The sequence below is a fragment of the Hippocampus bargibanti genome, linkage group LG03, assembly GCF_051943395.1.
Source record: "Hippocampus bargibanti isolate YZ-2025 linkage group LG03, ASM5194339v1, whole genome shotgun sequence".
NCBI lineage: Eukaryota > Metazoa > Chordata > Actinopteri > Syngnathiformes > Syngnathidae > Hippocampus > Hippocampus bargibanti.
This window is the reverse complement of record NC_142736.1, coordinates 2,510,717-2,537,500: the sequence shown is the minus strand read 5'-3', so window position 1 is coordinate 2,537,500 and position 26,784 is coordinate 2,510,717. Positions and strand designations below refer to the sequence as shown.

The 26,784-nt window shown below is 37.4% G+C and overlaps 1 protein-coding gene across 1 annotated transcript in view; it reads left to right on the top strand.

The window, feature by feature from the left end:
- Window positions 1–21,751, top strand: part of cdh8 (cadherin 8) — a 213,228-nt gene extending 191,477 nt beyond the window's left edge. The window contains 6 exon segments of the mRNA XM_088991493.1: window positions 2,483–2,619; window positions 5,294–5,415; window positions 7,986–8,103; window positions 17,620–17,738; window positions 17,740–17,872; window positions 19,262–21,751. Coding sequence (XP_088847619.1) covers window positions 2,483–2,619; window positions 5,294–5,415; window positions 7,986–8,103; window positions 17,620–17,738; window positions 17,740–17,872; window positions 19,262–19,755 — 1,123 coding nt within the window. The 3' untranslated portion in view covers window positions 19,756–21,751.
- Window positions 21,752–26,784: the final 5,033 nt, after the last annotated feature.

Below are 26,784 nucleotides of genomic sequence, written 5' to 3'. Positions count from 1 at the left end.
TGAGTTAATTTTAAAGCTTTGAAAACTGAAGTTTGAATTGAAATGTAACTTATTTTTCTTGTATTTCTATCTTATTTTGAAATTGAAAATCCGACAGGAATTGTGAATGTGTGAATGAAAGTGAATGAAATAAATAAAAGCCGTGGCCAAGATTCCAACAGTTGGAGAGACATAGCGAGCCGTGACATATCCATTTTTCGAAATTGTGGAAACTCCTCGAGACGCCAGGCGTCCACCAGGACCTTCGAAGAAACTCCACCCCACCCCCCTCCCCGTGAAAAAGCACTTTCAAGACAGGTCGACAGCCGCAAAACCACTTGGTAGCGAAACAGTTGCAGGAGAATCTTTTTCTCCAGTTTCTCGACAGCCTGACGCACGAACGACAAGTCACGGAGCCTGAAAATCTTCTGCCAGCTGTCACTCAAACTGACAGCTCGCTGTGAGGAAAAAAATTAAAAGCAAATAAAATAAATAGATATTAAACATGGCAACGTGCTATGCCGTTTTTTTTTTTTTGGTCATTGTAAGTGTGATGACGCAATATAAGCATAACCTCGCTTTTGGCGGTTCGTCGTCATATCATGAAACGTACTGACTCTGATTTCACGTGTTGTTTGTGTCGTTTCACTGCCATTAAAAGTCTCAGCAGTGAATAACCCTTGCAGATCAGCCGTCAGTCAAAAAAAAACACAAAGCATCTCAATGTACTTTGTTACCTGCGCCGACAAGCTTTTGTTTTGTTTTTTTGTTTTTGTCGGCGTACGGTTTTCAGTAGTTTAATAACAACAGATGCATTTGCAACACTATGAAACTTTTTGCACTGTGGGGAAAACAATAAAATGAAATGAAAAAAAAAATTCCCGGTCAGGGGCGTTCTAGACGTGACGTCACGTCTCCGGACAAGTTATGTCCATAATTTGTAAAATGGCTTCAATTGACTTCTACTGAGCATATTTTACAAAGATTCCACCGCATATCGCTATATTTTACGTTTTAAGACTTGCGCTGAATATTTCGGAAGTCTTGTTTTTGAGTTGGTGACTCGTCCGTACGTGACGTCACTGAAGGAACGCCGTTGACCGAAAAAAAAGAACACATTGTAGCAGTCCTTCCATCACGTCAATGCTTGTTTGGTCTGAAAACCTCGTGTTGCGCCAGAAGAGGGCGTCCAAGCTCCATATAAGGAATTCATTAGCCTGTGAAAACGCAATACACTGTCATGTCTACAAGAGGTCGCCATTTTCTGCCTCTTTTCTGGGATGCTACATTGCAGTCCAGATGCCTCAAAATGACACTGAATAAATTCTTTAATCGATTGCAAACATGTATACTTTCCTCTTCAGAACTATTTGAATCATATTCATATTCATGGATGTGTAACAAGAAAGCATATTCTCCGAATCTGAAGCCATTGTTTTAATTCTCCAGCAATGCAAGACGTCTTGGTGTGACGTCACGAACTGGGGGCGCGACTTTCTGAAAATGCCCAATTCGCAGCTCAATTTTTTTGCAGATTTTGGACATTTTAACTCATTTTTATTGGTGTTTTGCATTTGAATAAAAATATCATACTTCGTGTTTTGGGTATTTTAGATGCTATAAAACGTTTTTCTGATGTCAGTTAGGAAACAAAAAATTGGCATTGGTTGTCCTTGAAGACTCATGCTGGATATTCAGGAAGTCGTTTTCGAGTTGATAACGATTTAGGGAACGCCCGTGACCGAATAAGCGACACACGATGCATTTTTAGTACTTTTTTTTCATCTGAAAACAATGTGTTGATCGCGAAATTAGAAGGAAAACTACATAAATAACGCGATGGTGAATCGTTGTGTGGCAGCCAATTGCGGTAACACGCATAAAGAAGGTGTAAGTTTGCACAAATTCCCAGCGGACAAAGCAGCCCATTTCCAACGGAGCTTGTGCGCCATCTTGTGCGTTTTCTGGGCGCTACATTGGAGTCCAGACGGCTGGACTTCTTTAATCGATTGCAAACATTTATGCTTTCCTCTTCAGAACTATTTCAATCATATTCATAACTGGATGAGTAACAAGAAAGCATCTTCTCCGAATGTGAACTCTCTGAAGCCATTGTTTTGATTCTGGAGCAAGGCAGTTTGTGACCAATAGTGACGTCACAAATAAGGGGGCGGGACTTTCTGAATATGCCCAGTTCCGAGCTCATTTTGTGGCAGTTTTGGGGCTCTTTAAGTCAGTTCAGTCTGCGTGTTTTGGGTATTTTAGATGCTATAAAACGTTTTTATGATATCCGTTAGGAAATAAAAAAATGGTGTCGGTTGTCCTTTAATACCCCCCTTGCCATCCCTCAACCCCCTGTTGCTTGTGTAATTATTCTTCAGGCGATAATTATTGTTTTGCACCCGACTTCAGTGGGCATTCGTTTGGAATTCCTTCTTTCAGACTTGTTTTTCTGTCTTAACAGTCTTTTTTATTATTATTGTTGTTGTTTTTTTAAACACAGGTACTTTATCGACCGCCATACGGACCTGGAAAGGCAGTTTAACATCAACGTTGACGACGGCAAGATCACGCTAGCCAAACCGCTGGACCGAGAGACGGATATGTGGCACAACATCACCGTAACGGCCACAGAAGTCCGTAAGTGCCGTTGTTGAGTACCGCTACCGGAAGATTGGATTGGATTATTAGATTATTGGCTATCTATTCGCTAGCTATTAGCTATCTTTTCGCTAGCTATTAGCTATCTATTTGCTAGCTAGCTTGCTATCTATTAGAGTTACTACTGGGTTGACTGAACGCTGGCGCGTGTGGCTGCTGCTGCTCACCCGCAGAAAATGTTATCCTGTGACTGTAAAGTGATCTTGAGAGTTTTGAAAGTCACTTAGAAATCAAATGTATTATTATTATTATTATTATTATTATTTAGCTAGCTACTGTAGCTATTAGATATAATGCTAGCTAGCTATTAGCTATTAGCTATCTATTCGCTAGCTATTGGCTATCTATTCGCTAGCTATTAGCTATCTATTCGCTAGCTAGCTTGCTATCTATTCGCTAGCTAGCTTGCTATCTATTTGAGTTACTTCTTATTATTAAATGTGCCAATATGCTGGGAAATTAGCATTGAAAGTGGCTAATGGCACCCTGCCTCCCCCCAAAAAAGAAAACATTTGAAATGTATGATGACGACTACTAGCCAACCACTTTTATCCATTTCACCTTTTTTTTTTCACAAAGCGCTGCCGCATGAATCCCCCGCTAACTCTCAAATAACAAGTCGTTACGAGTCACCGCTATCTACAACCCGCAGTCACTTAGCTAGCAGAAATGCTCGAGATATACGGCCGCCAGACAAGATGTTGACAACGGCGGCGGCTAATCAGAATAAGGCGCTCGACTCCTCACGCCGGTAGGGCGAACCCCCTTGAAAAAAAATAAATAAATATGGTGACAGCTTTCGTTTATCCCTGCAATTAACGTTCACCTCCTTTGATTAAGCGCGAAAAAGCAGAGACGGACAAGTTACAAGCAGTGTGAATTTCTCTTCCAGTAGCTTTAAGGGCTACATTAAGCTTTATCGCGACATACAGCCCTCCTCAAACAATCTGTATGCTAATAAAAGCCTTACGCGCCAGCTAAAGATGTTTGTAGCTCTGCCGGCAAAGATTTTCCACCGTGTCAGTGATTTTTTTTTTTTTCATTTATTTGTACTTTGCAGATGTTTTTTTTAATCTGTAAGGTGTGTCTGTTTAAAAAAAAAGTGTTTACTTGATACGTGTTAATGTTCTTGCGCATATTGTCGAGTGAGCTGTTTGAATTCAATCAAAATTCAGCAAATAAGTGTGTTGCTTCCTCCACTGTTTTAATGCTAATTGTTCTTAGCGTAGCATTCAATGTTGACTTAAATTAAACCCGGACAAATTTGGGAATGCCGCTCTATGTCATATTTTCAATTCTCTGAATAACAAAAATCGTCAATTAGTACATTAGTACTGGCTAGCTAGCAATCTATTAGCTATCTAGACAAAGGAGACCGATTAAAACGTTCATTTGATTGAATACAGATAATTGCACGCTAATAATATTGCTATCTAGCTGGCTATCTAGCTAGGTATCTAGCTGGCAACCTTGTTAGCTATCTATTTGCTAACTAGCTATCTAGCAGGCTACCTAGCTAGCTACCTATCTATTTGCTATCTATTAGCCATCTAGAGTTTTGAAAGGTGCTTAGAAATCAAATGTATTATTATTATTATTTAGCTAGCTACTGTATTAGCTATATAGATAGCTAGCCATTAGCTATCTATTCGCTAGCTTTTGGCTATCTATTTGCTAGGTATTAATGATCTATTTGCTAGCGATTAGCTATCTATTTGCTAGCTAGCTTTCTATCTCACCCACAAAGAAAAACTTATCCCGTGACTGTAAAGTGACCTTGAGAGTTTTGAAAGGCCCTTATAAATGAAATGTATTATTATTATTATTATTATTATTATTATTAGGTAGATAGATAGCTATCTATTAGCTATCTACTAGCTAGCTAGAAGATCTATTTCAGTTATTCCGGGTTGAGTGAACACTGGCGCGTATGGCTGCCGCTTATAAATGAAATTTATTATTATTATTATTATTATTATTATTATTATTATTATTAATTTCTGTTTGTTTTTAACTCATTCCCTGCCCGACGTGCAAAACTGTCCACTCCAGTGCCAGGGTTTTAGGACGACATAAACATTCAATGCAGCGTTAGAAATCTCTCTTCTTTCATTGGAAAAAAAAAAAGAGTTAATTGCTAAGTTATATTGGTCTGGAGTTATATGAGCATGAAATGAGGGTGGCCTGTCCAAAATACAATGCAATACATACATATTGGTTTCTATAGCGCTTTAACAACAGCTGAAGCTAGAATAAAGCGCTAACATGGAGGAAAAGTTGAAATGCTACCCCCTTGTGGAAGGGAAAAACATTGCCAGAGGTCTGGACAGCACTTTATCGGCACCCAAGCTAGAACAAATTCACAAACGGCGCTCTACGTCATATTTTCAATTCCTGAATAAACGCGTGCATGGCAGTCTTTTTCTCTGTTTGCATCACCAAAAGATAGATTGATGTCTTATCATACGTCCCTCCCATCAGCTCCGGAAATGAACGGAGAAATAAAGATGAAAAACAACACAAAGGAAATTAAAAAAACTAGGTCATGTAATGTACCTGCGATATTCATACACCCGTCGCCGCCCTGTTTTTTTTAAATTTTATTTTGCTGAATGAATTTTCTGTCTTGTTCATCCATCCCTCCGTCTCCTAGGTAACCACAGTCAGATCTCCCGGGCGGTGGTGGCCATTCGGGTCATGGACATCAACGACAACGCCCCGGAATTTGCCACTGAATACGAGGCCTTTTTGTGTGAAAATGGAAAACCCGGACAGGTAAGTTTATTTTTTTTATTTTAAATCATCATAAAAGAATACATTTGATTTATAAGCACCTTTCAAAACTCTCAAGGTCACTTTATAGTCACAGGATAAGATTCGCAGTGGGTGAGCAGCGGCAGCCACATGCGCCAGCGTTAAACTCAACCCAGAAGCAACTCAAATAGATAGAAAGCTAGCTACCGAATAGATAGCCTTTATCTAATAGCTAGCGAATAGATATCTAATAGCTAGTGAATAGATAGCCAATAGCTAGCGAATAGATATCTAATAGCTAGCGAATAGATAGCTAATGGCTAGCGAATAGATAGCTAATAGCTAGCGAATACATAGCCAATAGCTAGCGAATAGATAGCCAATAGCTAGTGAATAAATACACAATAGCTAGCGAATAGATAGTTAATAGCTAGCTAGTTAGATAGCTAATAGACACAGTAGTTAGCTAAATAACTAAATAATACATTTGATTTCCAAGTGCCTTTCAAAACTCTCAAGGTCACTTTACAGTCACTGGATTAGTTCGATAGCGAGATGGATTGATAGCTAGATAGCTCATAGATAGCTAGCTATCCAGGTTGTAGCTAATAGATAGCAAGCTAGATATACAGCTAATAGATAGCTAGCGAGCTCATAATAATAACAATAATACCTTTCATTTATAAGTGCGTTTCAAAATTCTCAAGGTCACTTTACTGTCACTGGATACGTTAGATTGCTAGCTAGCTAGATAGATAGCTAATAAATAGCTAGCTAGCTGGCTAGTAGCTAATGAATAGCAAGCTAGATATATAGCTAATAGATAGCTATCCAGCTAGATGGCTAACAATAATAACAATAAGACATTTCATTTATAAGCGCATTTCAAAACTCTCAAGGACACTTTACAATCACTAGATAAGTTAGATATCTAGCTAGATAGATAGCTAGTAGATAGTTAGATAATTAGCTTGTAGCTAATAGATAGCTAGCCAGCTAGATAGCTAATAGATAGCAAATAAATAAACAACGAGGCAAATAAATTAATTATTGCGTTCTTGATAATGCGGATAAAAGAAAATTTAGCGTGCATGTGTAGCATGTACGCAAAAAGTATGCATTGTCTCAATAATGTGTAGATAGCTAGCTAGCTAGAGAGATAGCTAATAATAGATAGCAGCTAGGTAGCCAGCTTGCTTTCTATCTGTTTGTGTTATTCCGGGTTGAGTTAACGCTGTCGCATGTGGCTGCCACTGCTCACCCACAGAAAAACTGATCTTGTGACTGTAAAGTGACCTTGAGAATTTTGAAAGGCGCTTATGAATCAAATTATATAAATTATTATTATTATTATTATTATTATTATTATTATATTTTATGCTATAACCCAGAGCAATTGTATCTCCAAAAAAATTAAAGTGGATGCTTGTTCATCAATGCAGCCATCCGTCACTCTCCTTTTTCCTGCTTTCCTCCCCTTTAATGATTGGCCACAGTGAATTATGGCCTTAATTATTTAGCGAAAAAGAGCCTCAGAGGTCGAGGGGTCTGTAAAAAAAAAGTTAGGGTGCAGTGGGGGAGGAATTAGCAGTCAGGATTGATTACATCAGTAGAGATTAGTGACGTGTCGTTCGCGAACGAGGCGTTCCTTAGAGCCGGCTCTCTGAAGTGAACAAAGAGAGCCGGTTGCTAACAAGGAGCCGGAAATGGGAGCCGACTCTTTTTGTCCTCTCATCCCCACCCCTGGTCTTCGGTTAAAGCCGCACGTGAGGCCGAGTGTGGCAGTGGGAAGGGGCACGGGGGCAGGGCTGGGAGGGAGTTGTATATAAAAAAAAAAAAAAAAAAAAACATTAAAAAAATAAAAATTACAAAATTAAGAAATTAAAAAGTATATATTAAAAAAATAAAAAAGAAATTAAGAAAAATAATAAAATAAAACAATAAAACAATAAAAAAAAAATAAAAAAATTAGAAATAAATAAATAGATAAAAATAAATAAATCCATATAAAAAATATTTGATATAGTGTATTTTTCACATAAATATTTCGTTTTAACATAGGTTTACATGATTTTTGCTAGTTAATTAATTTAAGCAACAAAAAAAGCAAACAAACGGAAGAGCCATATGGGAGCCATAAGAGCCGAATCTTTTTAGTGAGCCGAGCCAAAAGAACCGGCTCTTTGACAAAAGCCGAAATTCCCATCACTATTAAAGATAGACTTTCATGTGGCCTCCTCCAGATGGCACGATGCATCGCCCTGCCAAAAAAAAAAGTCTCCGACCGGTGCTTAGCATTCCCCCCCAATTGCCTTCTCATCAATCGACCTCATTCAAGGCAACTACATGTGTCGGATGAGGAAAAAAAAGAGCCAAATCACCCCCCCCCCCCCATTTCTAATTCCCAATCAATCCGAGGTTGCGATAAGAACACTGATGACAGATTAGCGGATAGAGCTGAGATGCTCAAGGCGGACCGGGCAGAACCTTGATGATAAGGATATAAATCTCCTAGTGGCGAAGAGCAAATATTCCAGCATGTGTGATAAATATCTCTTTCTTTTTTCTTTCTTTCTTTAATGCCAACATAGGTGATCCGAACAGTCAGCGCCGTGGACAGAGATGACCCGATCCAGGGTCACTACTTTGAGTACCGCCTGGTGCCCGAAATGCTCAACAATCCCAATTTCACGATAAAGAACAACCAAGGTAAGGAAAAGAAAACTATCCGCGAAACTCACGTTGTATATGGGTGATTCTTTGAGTTCGAAGAAATATAAATAAATGAATAAATACATTAACAAACAAATAAATAGGTAAATAAAAAATATGTTATATAATAAACAAACAAATAAATATGTAAATACAGAATTAAAACAAACAAATACAGAGTTAAATAAATAGTGTGAGAAATAAATACAACAAACAATCAAATAAATATTTTTTTAATAAATACATAAATAATAAATACTTAAAAAATAAATATGTATATAATACATAAGTAGGTAATAATAAAATAAATAAATAAATAAATAAATAAATGTAAATGTTAAATAAATAAATACATAAATAATAAATAAGTAAATAAAGAAGTAAATAAATAGATAAAAACCAACAAATGAATAGTTAAAAAAGTAGCTAAATAAGTAAATAATAATAATAATAATCCAACAAATAAATAGTTAAATAAATAGATGAATAAATAACAAATATACAAGCAAATAAATAAATAAATAGTTAAATAAAGAAATAATAAATACTTAAATAAGTAAATATGTATATATTAAATAATAATCGATAAAAACAAACTAATAAACAGGTTAATAAATAAAATAATAATAATAATCCAACAAATTAATAGCTAAATAAATAGATAGATAAATAAAGAAATATGTATATACTAAATAAATAAATATGTATATAATAAATAAATTAACCAACAAATAGTTAAAAATAAATAAATAAATAATTATATAAATAAATAAAATAAATAAATAGGTAAATAAATAAAGAAATAGTTATATGAATGAATAAATAAGTAAATAAATACATACATACATATGTCTATACTAAATAAATAAATATGTATATAATAAATAAATAAACCAACAAATAGTTAAATAAATAAATAAATAAATAAATAAATAAATAAATAAATAAATAAATAACTAGGTATACATATAAATAAATAAATGAATCGTGAACATTGGAGCATTGCCACTAACATAAAATGTGAAACTAGCATCAGCCGCGCTACAAAAACAAACACAACAGGTTGTTCTGTTAACCCCAAAACCCACTTCCTGGTCTTGCTTGCTTCTTGCTGGCCAAATTTTGACACCTCTCCAAAAACCTAACCAAAGAAGCTTAGGGAGCTTGCTATTTGAAACACACTCGGACTGGCCACTTCCTGTTTGATGCCTTAACACCCCAGAAATAGGAAAGTCCTCCACAAAGTCCCCAGACTTGTCTTCCTCAAAGGAAGGCACGTCGGTGGAACCGAAGAAGCCTTTTGAAGTATTCTCCCCGCTGACTCACAATGTGGCGAGTGAAAGTCAGAGCAGTCCACCGTGAGCGAACAAAGGGCTGAGAATGAGTGGCGCACACACACACACAAAAAAAACAAAAAAAACGGACAGCATAGTCAGGACAGGATGGCGGTTCATTGTATAGCCGGCTCTCGTGACATTATCGTATTATTATCGGTGAAAGGAGGTGATAACGCTGTTATCACACATTGGAACGGTAATTCCCACGCCAGATGTGCCTCCTACTCTGAAATGTGCCAGAGTAAACATGACAAACAAAAACAGCGCAGCTATAATAAACAAGAAACAACGTCCAATGATGCCGCCTCGCAAAGTCCTTCCCCGAATCATTGTTTGGATTCATAATTTGGCAGCGAAGCCCCCACCTCGCTGATGTTGGACATGAACACACTGTGACGGAAGATAAAGCAATGAGATGCAAATGGGTTGGTCTTGCTAGTTTTACTGCTCAATGTAGGGTGAATTTTTCGCAGATGGCAACCACGTTTGAGCTACATAATATGCTATTTTTTATTTATTTATTTATTTATTTATTTATTTATATTTACTTTTTTATAATTAAACTATTTATTTACTTATTATTTATTTGATTATTTAGTTATTTGTTTATTCATTTTGTATTATTTATTTATAGTCAATTATTATTATTTATTTTTTATTTATTTAACTATTCATTTATTTTTATGTAACTATTTGTGTTGTTATTTATTTATTTATTAGCTTTTTGTTATTCATTCATTCATGCATTTATGTAGTATTTATGTATGTATTTATTTATTTTTTATGTAACTATTTACTTATTATTTATTTGACTGTTTATTTATTTGTTAATGTATTCATTCATTCATGTATTTATGTATTTATTTATTTATAAATAGTCAATATTTATTTTATATTTATTTAACTGTTAATGCAGGAATATATACAGTAAAGTCTTGTTATATCGATATCGGTTATATCGATAGTACTGCTTATTACGATACTATTTCTATGAACGCAAGGAGAAAATTTACATGCCGCAGGATCGGATATATCGATAGTCCGGTTATATCGATATTTTTTCCGACTCCGACCCGAGAATATCGATATAACGAGACTTTACTGTACTTCAATTTTACCCCACAGATAATACATTTAGTATTCTAGCTGTTTCTATCTATTTATTATCTATTAGCGAGATACCTCGCTCGCTATCCATTTGCTATCCATTTGCTATCTGTCTAGCTGGCTAGCTAATTAGCTGGCTATTTATTACCTATATGGCTATCTAACTAGTTAGCTAACTGTCTATCTAGCTGGATATCTATTAGCTATCTGTTAGCTAGCTCGCTAGCTTTCTATCTTAGAAATTAAATGTATTATTTATGTAGTCATTTATTTATTTATCTGTCTAGCTGGCTAGCTAAGTAGCTGGCTATTTATTACCTATATGGCTATCTAGCTAGATAGCTGACTGTCTATCTAGCTGGCTATCTATTAGCTATCTGTTAGCTAGCCTGATAGCTTTCTATCTTAGAAATTAAATGTATTATTTATTTATTTATTTATTTATCTGTCTGTCTAGCTGGCTAGCTAAATAGCTGGCTATTTATTACCTATATGGCTATCTAGCTAGTTAGCTGACTGTCTATCTAGCTGGCTATCTATTAGCTATCTGTTAGCTAGCTCGCTAGCTTTCTATCTTAGAAATTAAATGTATTATTTATTTATTCATTTATTTATTTATCTGTCTAGCTGGCTAGCTAAGTAGCTGGCTATTTATTACCTATATGGCTATCTAGCTAGATAGCTGACTGTCTATCTAGCTGGCTATCTATTAGCTAGCTAGCTAGCTTTCTATCTTAGAAATTAAATGTATTATTTATTTATTTATTTATATTGTAAATATTTATATTGTAAATATTTATTTATGTACTTATTTATTTATTTAACTTTTTATGTATTTATTTATTTGTGTACTTATTTAACTATTTACCTATGTATTTTTATGTTTATTTATTTATTTTACTATTTGTTTATTATTATTTTATTTATTATTTATTCATTTATGTATTTACATATTTACCTATTCATGTAATATTTTTTTTATTCATTACTTATTTCTTTGTTTATTCATTTATTTTTATTTTTCCTAACTCCTTGTTTTTTTTTTTAAACTTATATCTTCCCGTTTATCCAAAGCGATGACTATGAACAAGCTGTGTTCGCCGTCACGTGTAACCTTTTCAGCTCGCGGCAAAAATCTATTCAGATGGTAGCCTCCTTCTGTTTGGGCGCGCTAGCTGGAGGCTAACACACTGCAACCCGTCATCAAAAGCAGGTCATAGTTGAAGAAGGGGGGGGGGGAAAATCAACAAAACACTTTTTTTTTTTTCCCTCCACGAAAATAATCATGTTTTTCTTACTTCCCTGCATTACCTGACGGTTACACAGTGTGAAATTATTGGGTCTATGTCATAAATGCACCATATTGAATGTATTCCATTATTTTCATGACAGTGCCTAAGAAAAACAAACTAAAACAAACTAAATACAGACAATCGTCTACTTATGACCATTTGCGTTACGAACAACGGACAAGGCAAGACGTCCTGGCGTGACGTCACGAACAAGGGGGCGGGACCTTCTGAAACTCGTCATTTTTGAACTAGTTTTGGGACATTTTAAGTCATTTTTATTGGTGTTTTGCATTTTGACTAAAAATATCATCCTGCGTGTTTTGGGTATTTTAGATGCTATAAAACGTTTTTCTGATGTCAGTTAGGAAACAAAAAAATTGGTGTCGGTTGTCCTTTCAGTTTGGAAGACCCCAAGGAAATGACCCTAATATATCAACCTCAAATTAACTCATTCACTTCCATTCACTAATTTATTCGTGAATTAAACATGCCCATTTGACCATTCCATTTGTTTTTTTTTTTAGGTGGCAATAAAGCGCATGTCAGACCTCTGATCACATTTTTTCCCTTCTACAAAGGCAGCATTTCCCTTTTTTTCTGAGCCTGCATTTGGATTGGATTGGATTGGATTTGCCTTTATTAGTCTCACAGTGGAGAAATTTACATTTCACAGCAGCAAAGTGATTTCTAGAATCCAAAGACATTGATTGGTTCAGTTTTTAACCTAACCAAACTTTTAATCCCTTACCCGAACACACACAACTGTCCATAAATAACCTCCATGTACATATGTGTACTCCCTCGCCTGGATAAGATCTTGGTCCTCATATGGACCACCAAAAATTGGGAATTTCTGCCAAACTTTTGATCAGGATACGAACCTTCTCATTTCCATTCTCTGTCCCTGTTGTAACACGCGAAGACAACAACTTTCCGTATGCTCTGCCGACAACGCTGATCGATTTACAGCCATTGGCGTAAAAGAGTATTTTGCATTTGACTAAAAATATCAGCCTGCGTGTTTAGCGTATTTTACATGCTATAAAACGTTTTTCTGATTCCAGAAAACAAAAAAAAAATGGTGTCGGTTGTCCTTTAATTCTATCACAATGTGGTCAAAGTGTAATCTACACAACACCGGATCAAATGTGAAGCATAAAGTTGCTGCTCCATTCCAACCCCGCTCCCCAATCCTCACCCGCCACCCCCTTCATTCCTCAAGGCAACGCGTCGGATCAAAACCGCCACTGTTGTTTTCTCTCTCTCTTTGTATCCCCGCCATCTCCGCCGAGTCGAGGGCGCGTTTGTTCTCCAAATACAATGTAACCCTAGTAGGAATCAAAGCAAATACGCTGCTTATCATTCTTCCTCTATATAGCGAACGCCGCACCAGCCACTCGTCTATAGCGTCTGAAAGGAGGCCCGCCATCGCCATTTCAGCGACTATCTGTCTGACAGAGTTGGCGAAAGACACTTGACTGACAAGTGTCAGTCCCTTCCCGACATATCCCCCCACGTCCCGCTTTTGTTTGGCGGGGATAAGTAGTAATCACGAGAACTGTCCACACAGTAGTGGAAAAAAGCTCTTGAACAGATTGAACTTTAAGTGCTCCTTACCACTGTCAATAAAAAAAGCTCATATCGCAGCCTTGGGTTTGATTGTAGCTTAAAATCCCCTCAGAATGACAACACAATCCGATTCCAGGGAGAACTACTAGAAGCTACCCTACCTTATGAACGTGATACGTTTTGAGCGGTCGTTCGTAAGGTGAATTTGGTCAGAAATTGATTCAGTTTCAGATTTTGTATGGAATATATGTTTATGGCTTATATAAGTATACAGTAAAGTCTCGTTATATCGATATTCTCGAGAGTCCGAAAAAATATCGATATAACCGGACTATCGATATATCCGATCCTGCGTGCATGTAATTTTCTCCTTGCGTTCATAGAAATAGTATCGTAATAAGCGGTACTATCGATATAACCGATATCGATATAACGAGACTTTACTGTATTTAAGATTTATACAAGTATGTTTAAAGCTTGTATCAGTAACATGTACAAATTCTTCATAGGTTCCTAAAGGTCGTTCGTAAGGTGAATTTGGTCGTAAGTTGCTTCAGTGCTATATTTTGTATGGAATATATGTTTAAGGCTTATATAAGTATATTTAAGATTTATACAAGTATGTTTAAGGCTTGTACCGATCCATGCGCACCAAATCCAGCAGACATTTAAACAGCTTCTTCCCCCAAGCCATTAACTCTTTGAACTCTTTCAACAGTAGCCAAAATGGAACTCTATAGTGCCACTTAGCAGTTTTTTTTTTTTTTTTTTTGACAACGATACTAGTGCAGCGTGTTCTACCAGAAACAAATTCCTTGTGTGTTCTACATACTTGGCAATAAAGATGATTCTGATTCTGATTCTGATTCTGAATAACATGTACAAATTCTTCATACGTTCCTAAAGGTCGTTCGTAAGGTGAATTTGTTTGTAAGTTGCTTCAGTGCTATATTTTGGATGAAATGTATGTTTAAGGCTTATATAAGTATGTGTAAGGTTTATATAAGTATGTTTAAGGCTTGTATTAGTAAATGTGCAAATGCTCCCCAAGTTACAAACAAGATACTTTCCGGGCAGTCGTTCGTAAGGTGAATTTGGTCGTAAGTTGCTACAGTGCTATATTTTGTATGGAATATATGTTTAAGGCTTATATAAGTATATTTAAGATTTATATAAGTATGTTTAAGGCTTGTATCAGTAACATGTACAAATTCTCAATACGTTCCTCAAGGTCGTTCGTAAGGTGAATTTGGTCGTAAGTTTCTTCAGTGCTATATTTTGTATGGAATGTATGTTTAAGGCTTATATAAGTATGTGTAAGGTTTATATAAGTATGTTTAAGGCTTGTATCAGTAAATGTGCAAATTCTCCATACGTTCCTAAAGGTCGTTCGTAAGGTGAATTTGGTTGTTAGTTGCCTCAGTGCTATATTTTGGATGGAATATATGTTTAAGGCTTATATAAGTATGTGTAAGGTTTATATAAGTATGTTTAAGGCTTGAATCAGTGACATGTAGAAATACACCCCAACTTACGAACGAGATACGTACCTAAAGGTCGTTCGTAAGGTGAATTTGTTCGTAAGTTGTTTCAGTGCTATATTAACGGTCATAAAATAGATTCACACCTACTGTCGTACGGCGACATATATGCTTGGTCTTCAGTAAGCCATTACTGAAGCAGATGTTCGTATGTACCGTTTTTCGTAACTCGAATGTTCGCTAGCTAGGGAGGATCTGTTATTCGGAGAAGTTCACGTCATATTTCACTTCAGCAATGTTATGAAAGGAAGCGAAAAGTAAAAAGGAGAAGTCGAAGAACAAAATGTAGGAGATGCTGTAAAGGCAGCCACTTTTGCGGTCTCTATGTACCTTGTAAATGGCGACCGATCCATTCTCAATTTGGCCATTCATTTGTCCTCGACTCCAGCCTTTGTGTCTCTGAAGCTTGTTTTCATTGTTGGCTACGCCTTTCCTGCTATTTTTACTCTCAAAAGGGCGCTTTAGAAAAATGACCCTATAGCTTTCCGACAAAACATGACATCTGTAGTTCCCTCGCCGAGCAATCCAAATGAGATGGGACATTGCTTCACTCCGGAAACTGAGTGTTCTTTGCTCCGCGCCGCCACTTGCGAGACGATAAATATGAGCATATGTCGGCATCAATGACTCCAATCATCCTGCCCCCGCCGAGCGTCTTTTTGATCAACATTGCATCCGCTTAAGCGCTGTGTTGTTTCCGCTCTGGCAGCGGGAGAAGCAAAAGGTTCGACTTACGTGAGTTTTTTTGTACGATTAGACTCAGCGTTTAATAACGAGAGGCGGCTAACGAGCAGGCGGCTTCAAAAGAGCAGCCGCCACCTTCAGCTTCTCCGTTATTGCGCCATTGAGCAAAAAGTCTCCCAAATCCATTGTTTTCGATGTTTGTTTGGACACTGTAAACAAAGGCTCGAACACAGGAAGATTGTCTGTTACTGCAGGCAGGGGACGTAGCCTTTCATGACCGACGCCCAAACTCTGCAGCCCTCTGCCAAGCTACAGTAAAGTCTCGTTATATCGATATTCAAGGGAGTCGGAAAAAATATCGATATAACCGGGACTATCGATATATCCGACCCTGTTTGCATGTAATTTTCTCCGTGCGTGCATAGAAATAGTATCGATATAACCGGGACTATCGATATATCCGATATCGATATAACGAGACTTTACTGTATTTATTGAGTGTAAAGTGATACCTTAGCTTACAAACTTAATTGGTTCCCAGAAAGTGTGTGTGAGGCGAAAAGTGTGTATACCAAACATTAATTTCCCATAGGAAACCATTATAATGAGAATAATCCATTCGCAGGTCCCCATAAAATACAATTTTCTACTAAATAAGCCTTAAAACGACACAAAATATACCTTATTTTATGTATAATACATGTGCTATGGTATTTTAATTAAAGAAATAAACTGTACTGTATAATAAAGTCGTTTTATTTACCTTTATGGTGGTCGTTGATGGCTTGATGGAATGGAGTGGCCGTTTTAATCAGCATAATACGCTTGAAGAGGAACGTAGCCTTCTTCTTCCAACACCACGAATGATTCCTCGTAAGCTTTGGAAGCTTTTTCGTCAGAACTGGCTGCCTCACCATGACGAATGACACTATGAATCCCTGTACGACGCTTAAAGTTCTTGAACCCGTCGCCAGCCTTGAAATCATCAATGGATGACGAACTTCCAGGTTTCCTCTTGACGATATCCGAGTGAAGTTGCCGTGCTTTCTCTGCGATAATTTTACCTAGTTCTTCATCAATTGTGTTCTGTTTAACTGGGTTGATAGCTTTTTGCATCAAGTGTCTCATGGAGCTCTGGGTTGTACATTTTGGAAGTTGTGATATTGCAATAGCAACAGATGCAGGCAGACACACTAGAAACTGCATTAATAGCTGATTCCCTTGCTTGTCCTTTCTCTTCAAATTGTACAGATGGCCTGTGCGGGTTATTTGTGAAGCCTGATTGATGGGATATTTTAACTTTGCAGTCTACACTCTCCCTTTGAACTATCAATAAAGTTGAAACGAGTCCAAATTTCACTGTTTTCTGTCAATTTTATCACCATTTTACTTTTTTTTTTTCACTTTTTTTGTTTTTGTTTCAAGCTCTGTCGCCATTTCCAGCTCGGCTCTCTTCGTTCTCTTCAGAGAACCGGCTGGTTTGCAAACGACACATCACTCATTGTGGCGCTCCGTGTGTTTCCTGAAAAATAGTTTGTATATCAATATTATATTCTCGCGAATTTAATGTTCGTAAGGTGAAAAGTTCATTAGCTAAAGCATTTGTAAACCGAGGTATCACTGTATATACAAATTTAAGTGATACATGAGGAAAATATAGTCTTCTTGATTTGAATACCACACCCCTGGATGTTCCAATCCTCAACATCTCTAAAACAACAGAACATGACCTCTTCCTGTGAGGAGTATACCAAGTCCAAGGCCAGATCTCCTACATGAAGATGACATTTTAACAAGCTGTCTGTTCACCTCAGATTGACCCCAGATTTTTTGTGCTTCCATTGCGGCCCTTCTAAGCATGAAACCTTTAAATATGATAACTTCTGTTCTGTCTATTCTCTATCATCCATCAATGGAAGACAAGCGAGACAGCCACTGATGTGAAATAAGTTCTTTCATCCTCTGCGCCGTTTTCTTTCGCAGACAACTCCATTAGTGTCCTGGCCAAGCATGACACTTTTCGGCGACAGAAGCAGGAGATGTACTTCCTCCCCATCGTGGTGACGGACAATGGCACCCCACCCATGAGCAGCACCAACACCCTTGACCATTCGCGTTTGCGGATGCAGTAAGGACGGAATCGTCCAGTCCTGCAACATTGAGGCCTACGTCCTGCCCATCGGCCTCAGCATGGGGGCGCTCATCGCTATCCTGGCCTGCATCGTTCTGCTCTTAGGTGAGGTTCGAGATACTACTACCCCGGGATGCTCCTCTGTTCCCAAACATTGATTCGTAGTCACGGGTTAAGTCAAAAGAAGAAATTATGCAACCTCTCACACTGCCACCCCCATTTCAAGCTCAGCTAACTCCAGACCCATATATAGGAGCCTAAGCAGGCTATTGTATGAACGATCCAAATTGCCTGCTTAGGCAAAACAGGTTAGGCAACTTTCGTAATGCTGATGAGGTGATACCGGTGGGAGTGGGGAAAATAGGCCAGTCGTTAGTCAGGAATGTAGGAACAATCAGTGGGGCCACAGGGAGGGGTCCTCTGCCCCCCCAACCTGAGAGTAGGGACCTATCATAGCTGTGTCCGGCGCCGCCATGCCTGGACATTAGGGATATATAAATAGGGCCGATACGACCAGTCAGACTTTAGTTTGCTGACGAAGCCTCTTGGATAGGAGGCGAAACGTCCGAAACCTTCAAAATTGTACAGATGACGGCTGAAGAAACCTTCTCATCGATCATGCTGATGTGGTGATACCAGTGCGAATTGGGCAATCAGGCCAGTCGTCAGTCAGGACAAAAGAAGCTATCAGTGGAGCCGCAGGGATTAGTCATCTGCATCCCCTAACTTGAGAGCAGGGACCCATCATAGCAGAGTCCGGCATTGCCATGTCTGGACAGTAGGGATATATATATATATAGGGCCGAACCTACCAGTAAGACGATAGTTTGCTGACCTTAGTTAGTTAGTTCGCCTTCTTGGATGGGAAGCAAAACATCCGACACCTTCAAAGAAGTACAGATGACGGCTGAAGAAACCTTTTCATCGATGGACCATTCCTGTACGACTGAGAGTTTACACAGACCTATTTATCGAGAGTACCGTATATGCAAATTTAAGTGATACATTAGTAAAACATAGATTTCTTGATTAGAATTGCTGCTGTGGACTGCAAATTTCCCCATTGTGGGATGAATAAAGCTTTTCTGATTGTGATTCTGAATACCACGCCTCTTGAGTTCTAAGCGCGAACAGCTGTAAGCAATAAAACATTGTCTCTTCCATGAACTGATAAATGTGTAACCTGGCCAATGAGCTTTTCCTGTGAAGGAGTTTCAAGTCGTAAATTACTCAGGTGATAAATGAGTTTCCCAAGTCCTAAATTCTATCCAAGGCCAGATCTCCTCGATGAAGATGACAGTTTAGAGTGTCTATTAAACTTAGATTGCCCTCAGGCCATCTTTGGTTGGTCAGCTACGCATGAAACTTTTGAAAATGATAACTTCTTATTCTCTCTAATCTCTATCACACCTTTTGCGATGAGGAAGCTTAACCTGGTTTCTCCGTTGTCTATCTCCCCACCCCCTCCCATGTGTGTCGGTCTTTCTGGCATAGTAATAGTAGTGCTCTTTGTGACTCTACGGAGACACAAGCACGAGCCGCTAATCATCAAGGACGACGAGGACGTACGCGAAAACATTATCCGATACGACGACGAAGGCGGCGGAGAAGAGGACACGGAAGCTTTTGACATCGCCACCCTCCAGAACCCGGACGGCGTCAACGGCTACCTACCGCGCAAGGACATCAAACCCGACCTGCAGTTCATGCCCCGCGCCGGTCACCACTCGGGTCCCAACGGCGTGGACGTGGACGAGTTCATCAACGTGCGGCTGCACGAGGCCGACAATGACCCCACGGCGCCACCGTATGACTCCATCCAGATATACGGCTACGAGGGTCGAGGATCGGTCGCCGGATCGCTCAGCTCGCTGGAGACCACGTCATCCGATTCGGACCAGAACTATGACTACCTCAGGGAGTGGGGTCCTCGCTTCAGGAGACTTGGCGAACTGTACTCAGTGGGCGAGAACGATCGGGAGACCTGACCTGAACACAAAAAAAAACTACAAAAAAAACACAAAACAAGACTTTCCGGATTTTCTTTTCTCTTTTGTCCGCGTGTGTATTAAACGCTAGAGTTCTATCAGCTTTTAGAAACAGAAAAAAATGAAAAACAGAACACTTTTTTTGTATTCTTCCTAGAGTCGAGTTATAGCAGTCACCCACATCGTAAACCGTTGAGCCGAAACAAAGCCGTCTTTTTACTACGAGATTCTTGTGGAGTGTTAAAAAAAAAGTTTAGATTCCGTTGTGGAGTGTCTAGCAGTGTTTTTGGTTGTTAGTCATTTGCTGTGACTTCCAGTAGCAGAGAGCCGGCCGGTAAGGCCTTGTCTTGAACGGACTTAAAAAGCAATACTTGGTCTACCTTACAACAATGAATGTATGCGAGGATTCGGATGACAACCAAAAGAAAACAAAAAAACACAACAAAAAAAGTGACTTTGTTATCATTTGATATGTTCTCTCTATGGTGGCCACATTTCTTAACTACGCTTTATACAACTCTTTGTATTTACATTGCTATGGGTGGACCGTCACCATCGAGCTAGCCTATAAAAAAAAAAAAGACTTAAAGGACAACCGACACCCCTGGACAAGTTGCGTCCATAATTTGTAAAATCACTTCAAATGACATCTACTGACCGTATTTTACAAAGATTCCACCACATATAGCTATATTTTACGTTTAAAGACTGAATATTCAGGAAGTCTTGTTTTCGAGTTGATGACGATTCCCTACGTGACGTCACGGAGGGAACGCCCATGACCGAGAAAACGACACAAAATGCATTTTGGGTCCTTTTTTTCATCTGAAAACACCGTGTTGATCGCGAAATTCGAAGGAAACCTACATAAATAACGCAATGGTGAATCATTGTATGTCGCAGCCAATTGCGCTAACACGCATAAATAAGATGTACGTTTACACAAATTCCAAGCAGACAAATCAGCCCATTTCAGCCCATCTCGTGCATTTTCTGGCCGCTACATTGGAATCCAGATGGCTCGAATTGATACGGAAGGACTTCTTTAATCGATTGCAAACATTTATGCTTTCCTCTTCGGAACTATTTCAATCATATTCATAACTGGATGAGTAACAAGAAAAGCATCTTCTCCGAATCTGAACTCTTGAAAGCCATTTGTTTTGATTCTGGAGCAAGGCAGTTTGTGAAGAAGTATCCTGGCGTGACGTCACGAACAAGGGGGCGGGACTTTCTGAAGCTCTCTAGTTTTAAGCTCATTAGAGGCAGTTTTGGACAACTTTAAGTCATTGTCATTTTGCATTTGACTAAAAATATCAGTCTGCGTGTTTTGCCTATTTTAGATGCTATAAAATGTTTTTTCTGATGTCAGAAAACAAAAAAATGGTGTCGGTTGTCCTTTAAAGACAACAAAAACAACCACAAATGTAGAAACTCTGAGGCCTTCTTTTTAACAGAAGCAAATTAAATAACCCAATGTTTTTTTTTTTGGTGTTGATTCTTCATTCCTTTCCATATGATTTTATGTGCATATTTTCCTTTCAATGCTAAAAACTCCGCAGCTAATTGGGCTTTAGCATTTTTTGCTAACTTAGCATTTGATTCACCGGGAAAAATAAGACACAAATCCAGCCTGTGTGCATTATTGTAAGTACACTTGTATGATATGACGGCAGAAAAAAAAATATGTGCTGTATATAGCATTTTTTGCTAACATCATTAGTTTCAGACAAGGCTGGTTGAAAAATTAAAATTTAACCAAGACAGAAGACCCGATGGTCGACCAACTAGCGCGTTCTTCCTTCTGCTCACCTTCTTCTGCCGTGCGTTCGATGCTTAATCAGTGTGTATGTTCAAATTATTTACTCCCCCCTCCCCTGTATTGTAATCTTCTCCAGATTACCTTGTATTGTTTCCTACTTGTTCAAATATATTTTTATAAATAGTGTTGAATTGCTGCTGTCTCTACTACTTAAGGATATTGCCTGAGAGGATCGACTTCGACCTTGACGTCAAGGTCAGAGTTGGGTCGGTGTCACATTGGGTTGGTACAAACTCAACTGCCTCCCATCTTTTCTTTGTCGCTATGTATTTATTTATTTATTTATTTTGTATTCATGTATTTGTTTATTCATGTATTCATATTATTAATATTTATTTATATTTTTTGCTTGTTTATTTGTTTTTTTTAAGTTATGTATTTATGTATTTATTTATTTTATTTGTTTTTTTGTTTTTTGTTTATTTATTATTTTGTATTTTATTGTATTATAAAAAGCATCAGATGTCGACAAGCTTTTACTGTTTACCATATTGGTGTGAGCAGCCATGCCGGACACTTGATGCAAAAAGCTACAACCCAGCTAAACAGCACACAATTGATGAAGAGCTAGATAAAATTGTTACAGAGAAAGCACCTACAAGGTATCATTCCTCAAGATGGTGAAAGAAGAAGGCTATGTTCCTCATCAAGTGTTTAATGCTGAGGAAACCGGACACTCCATTCCATCAAGCCATCAACGACCATCACAAAGGTAAATAAAATGCCTTTATTGTACAGTTTATTTATTTAATCACAATACTATAGCACATTTATTATACATAAAATAAGGTATATTTTGTGTAGTTTTAAGGCTTAGAAAGTGACAAAATTTTGTTTTATGGGCACCTGGGAACGGATTATTCTCATTTTAATGGTTTCCTATGGGAAATTAATTTTTGGCATAAACACTTTTCGCCTTACACACTCTGTCTGAAAACCAATTAAGTTCGTAAGCCAAGATCCCACTGTAGTTAAAGCAAAGGTTGATGTGAAACATCTGTTAAAAAAACACCATCAGGAGTGTACCCCGCTGTGCCAAATCGATTCCAGTCCTGCGTGATATTCTTGTTTCATCTTAAAACAGAAAAAAAAGTGGAAAGAAGAGGTCTGACCACACCTGGGAGACACGAAAAAAAAAAAAGTCATTTGGAACATTTCATCAGAAAATACCATACACAAGAAAGCCTCGTTACACTTTCATTGCACTTGTGATTTAAAAGCTTTGAGAGAAAGAAACAACAGGGCGGACGGACTGTTGCCATGTTGAATCTGTTCTACGCCGGATAGTGGCAGGTTTATGCATCATCTAACAGCGGGATAAGCGGCCCTGTAGCTTTCCATTTCCGACGCTGCTCTTTACTTACTCACCAACTTCTATTCTTTTTAATGTTTTTCTCACTGCTATAAATGTCAGTTTGCTGTCTTTCTTTGTGCTACACAAAGAGGGGCGAGGAGCAAAAATGGCTTTCAAACACGCTTGACTCACTGCACAATCCTTATGGTTTAGAAATAGAAATAAAACCGAACAACCGTAACTCATCTTTCGAGGAAAAAAAAACAAAACAAAACCATCTCCAATGCATTCAATCTTCATCTTCGGCTACTGGCTAAAATAAATCCTCTCGTTTATCATGAAAGTAGTGCCTTTGTCACATCTCGCATCGATGACTTTAATATGCTTTTACTTTGGAATCAGCCAGTCCTCCATGAAGCGTGTCCAGCAGGTCCAAAATGCTGCTGCTGGTGTCTTGACAGGTACTCGTAAGAGGGAGCATATAACTTCTATTGCTTTCTACTAACTTTAGGTTTTTGTCATTGTCACTCAATTTTCCAGGACCCACAGAAAATTGGATTTTCGGACTTCATATACATTCAATGTAGCCTAAAAAAACCTTAAATGCTCTTCTCTCATCACAAAAAAAAGTTAATTCCTAAATTATATGAATCTGGAGTTATATGAGCTTGAAATGAAGGAGGCTGTACAAAATACAACGGAATACATACGTATTGGTTTATATAGTGCTTTAACAACAGCTGAAGCTAGGACAAAGCGCTAACATAGAAAAAAAAGAAAAGAATAAAACATCGCCAGAGGCCAGTGCTTTATCAGCACCCAAGCATGAAAAACCAAAACCCAAACAAATTCGGGAATGGCTCTCCACATCATATTTTCAATTCCTGAATACATTTGTGAATGGCAGCCAATGAGTTAAGAAGTAAGATGGCTACCATGTTACAATTAATTAACTCATTCACTGCCGGACATGTGCAAAAAATGTGTCAATTACAGTGCCAGGGTTTTTGTCATTGTCACTCAATTTTCCAGGACCTACAGAAAATTGGATTTTAGGACATCATATACATTCAATGTAGCCTAAAAAAACCTTTGATGCTCTTCTTTCATCAGAAAAAAAGTTAATTCCTAAATTATATGTATCTGGAGTTATATGAGCTTGAAATGGGGGAAGTTGTACAAAATAAAATGCAATACATACATATTGGTTTATATAGCGCTTTAACAACAGCTGAAACCGGAACGAAGCATAAATGAGAAAAAAAAAAAAACATTGCCAGAGGGCATGGCCAGCGCTTTATCGGCCTCCAAGCATGAAGAATCAAAACCTGAACAAATTCGGGAATGTCGTTCTACATGATATTTTTAAATACTCAAATACATTTGTGAATGGCAGTGAATGAGACAAAAACCTTTTTGCATCAATTCATTTATCACATAAGAAAATTGGTGTTCTCGCACTGGACTGCACACATTTTCATTAGAACCCCCTCTCAAAAAAATGATTTAAAAAGAAAAAAAAAGGACATCAGAAAGCTTTATCAGTTCCCCTGAGCAAGACAAGGAAATGTCGGACACAGAACGAGTCTTTCATGCCTTTAAGTTGTGGATAAGCATGTTTTTTTTCGATATCAGATTGACCTTATAAGGTGTTAACACGAAAGGTAAGAGCGTTTAGTGTTGTGCTGCATAAAATGAAGGACCTACAAAAATTCCTCCAACATTCTTTGATTGGCATATGGACTGATTTCTTTTTTTCCGGTATTTCAATCATGGGATTACAAATGTGCGAGTGTCAAACCGGCATAATATTAAAACCATCACACGTGAAGTTCTGGTGTTCAAGCCTCTTAAAAATGAACAGAAGGAAATGAACTACTGTGGGACCTCGGTTTACGAACATCTTGACTTACGAACTTTTCGGTTTACTTTAATTTATTATTATTATTATTATTATTATTATATATATATATATATTATTAATTTATTTAATTTATGAAAATTAAACCTTGGCATACGCACTTGGCGCCGCCCCACCACGGCTGGCGGAGTCATTTTTGGCGGAAGAACACCAAACCAAACGACCGAACAGCGCCACAACCGGCCTACCTTTCCACACCCCCTTTCTCTGGGTACACACGTCGTTCGTCTTCAAGGATTTATCACGGATACTTTTGCTGTTATGGGCCCGAAAAAGACTCCACCATAGGCTCGTGTTCAGCCGAAGAAGACACAAAACAAAATTACAGTCGAGGAGAAGAAGGAGATCATTGAGAAACACGAACGAGGTGTGCGTTTGTCTGACTTCACGGCCCAGTAGCAATATGCTAAGTCCACCATTGCTTCCATCCTTCGCAACAAAGAAGCTATTAAAGGTGCGTGTGGGGTTTCCGTGCTGTCAAAGCAACGGTCTCAAGCAGGAGGACAAGAAGAGGTTGAAAAACTTCTGTTAATTTGGATTGACGAAAAGTAGCTAGCCGGCTATCCGAGAAAGCTTATGGAATGTGATTCTTTCCAAACTGCAATTCCCTCCGACCTGCGACCTCATTTCTCAACTTTGCCGCTGTGTAATGTAAATTTCTCCAACTGCGAGAGTAATCAAGGTAAATCCAATCCGATCCAATCCAATATAAACCAATATGTATGTATTTAATTATATTTTGGCCAGCCACCCTCATTTCAAGCGTATATAACTCCAGACCCATATACTTTAGGAATTAACTCTTTTTTTATGATGAAACAAGAGAGTCTAAGGTTTCTGACACTGCATTGAATGTTTATGTCATCATAAAATTCAATATTCTGTGGTTTCCGGAATTCGAGTGACAATGACAAAAACCCTGGCACTGGGTGGGCACTTTTTTTTTGCACATCTGGCAGTGAATGAGTTAAGTGAAAAAGTTCCACCATCGCAATGCATGTCAATGTTAAAGGAGATTGTCTCTCAAATAAGTGCTGTGGCTGCCCATTGGAAAATAAATAAATAAATAAATAAATAAATAAAAATAAAAACTACAAAATACAACATACAAAATAAGAAATAAAAAATACAAAATGAAATAAATTAAAAATTAAAAATTAAAAATTAAAAATGTAAAATGTAAAATGTAAAATGTAAAATGTAAAATGTAAAATAAAACATTAAAAATTAAAAAATAAAAAATAAAACATAAAACATAAAACATAAAAAATAATAAAAAAATGAAAAATGAAAAATGAAAAATACAAAATACAAAAATTAAAAAAAAATAAAGAAACAAAATACGTAAAGTCTCGTTATATCGATATTCAAGGGAGTCCGAAAAAATATCGATATAACCGGGACTATCGATATATCCGACCCTGTTTGCATGTAATTTTCTCCGTGCGTGCATAGAAATAGTATCGATATAACCGGGACTATCGATATATCCGATATCGATATAACGAGACTTTACTGTAACATATAATACAATAAAATAAAATAAAATAAACAAAAAAATACATTAACAAAAATAAAAATACAAAATACAAAATACAAAATACAAAACACAAAATACAAAATACAAAATACAAAGTACAAAGTACAAAGTACAAAATACAAAATACAAAATACAAAATTAAAAATAATACAAATAAAAACTAAATTAAAAAAAACTAAATACAAAATAAAAATAAATGAATAAATGAATGCATACAAAATGGCACAGACCGACTTTTGTGTGTGCCACATTCGGTAATGGATAACATCAGAAGCTTTTGTTATTTATGAGAATGCTGAGAATCAGATAAAGGCTGACAAAGTCTAATCTCCTGACAAGATTAGCGGGGAGGCAAGACCGCAAACCATGCTCAAAAATAGAAATAGAATTTTAAAAAAAAAGGACAAGAAAAAAAGTAAGGCGAGGGAAATTGCATCATATCTAATCTCCTC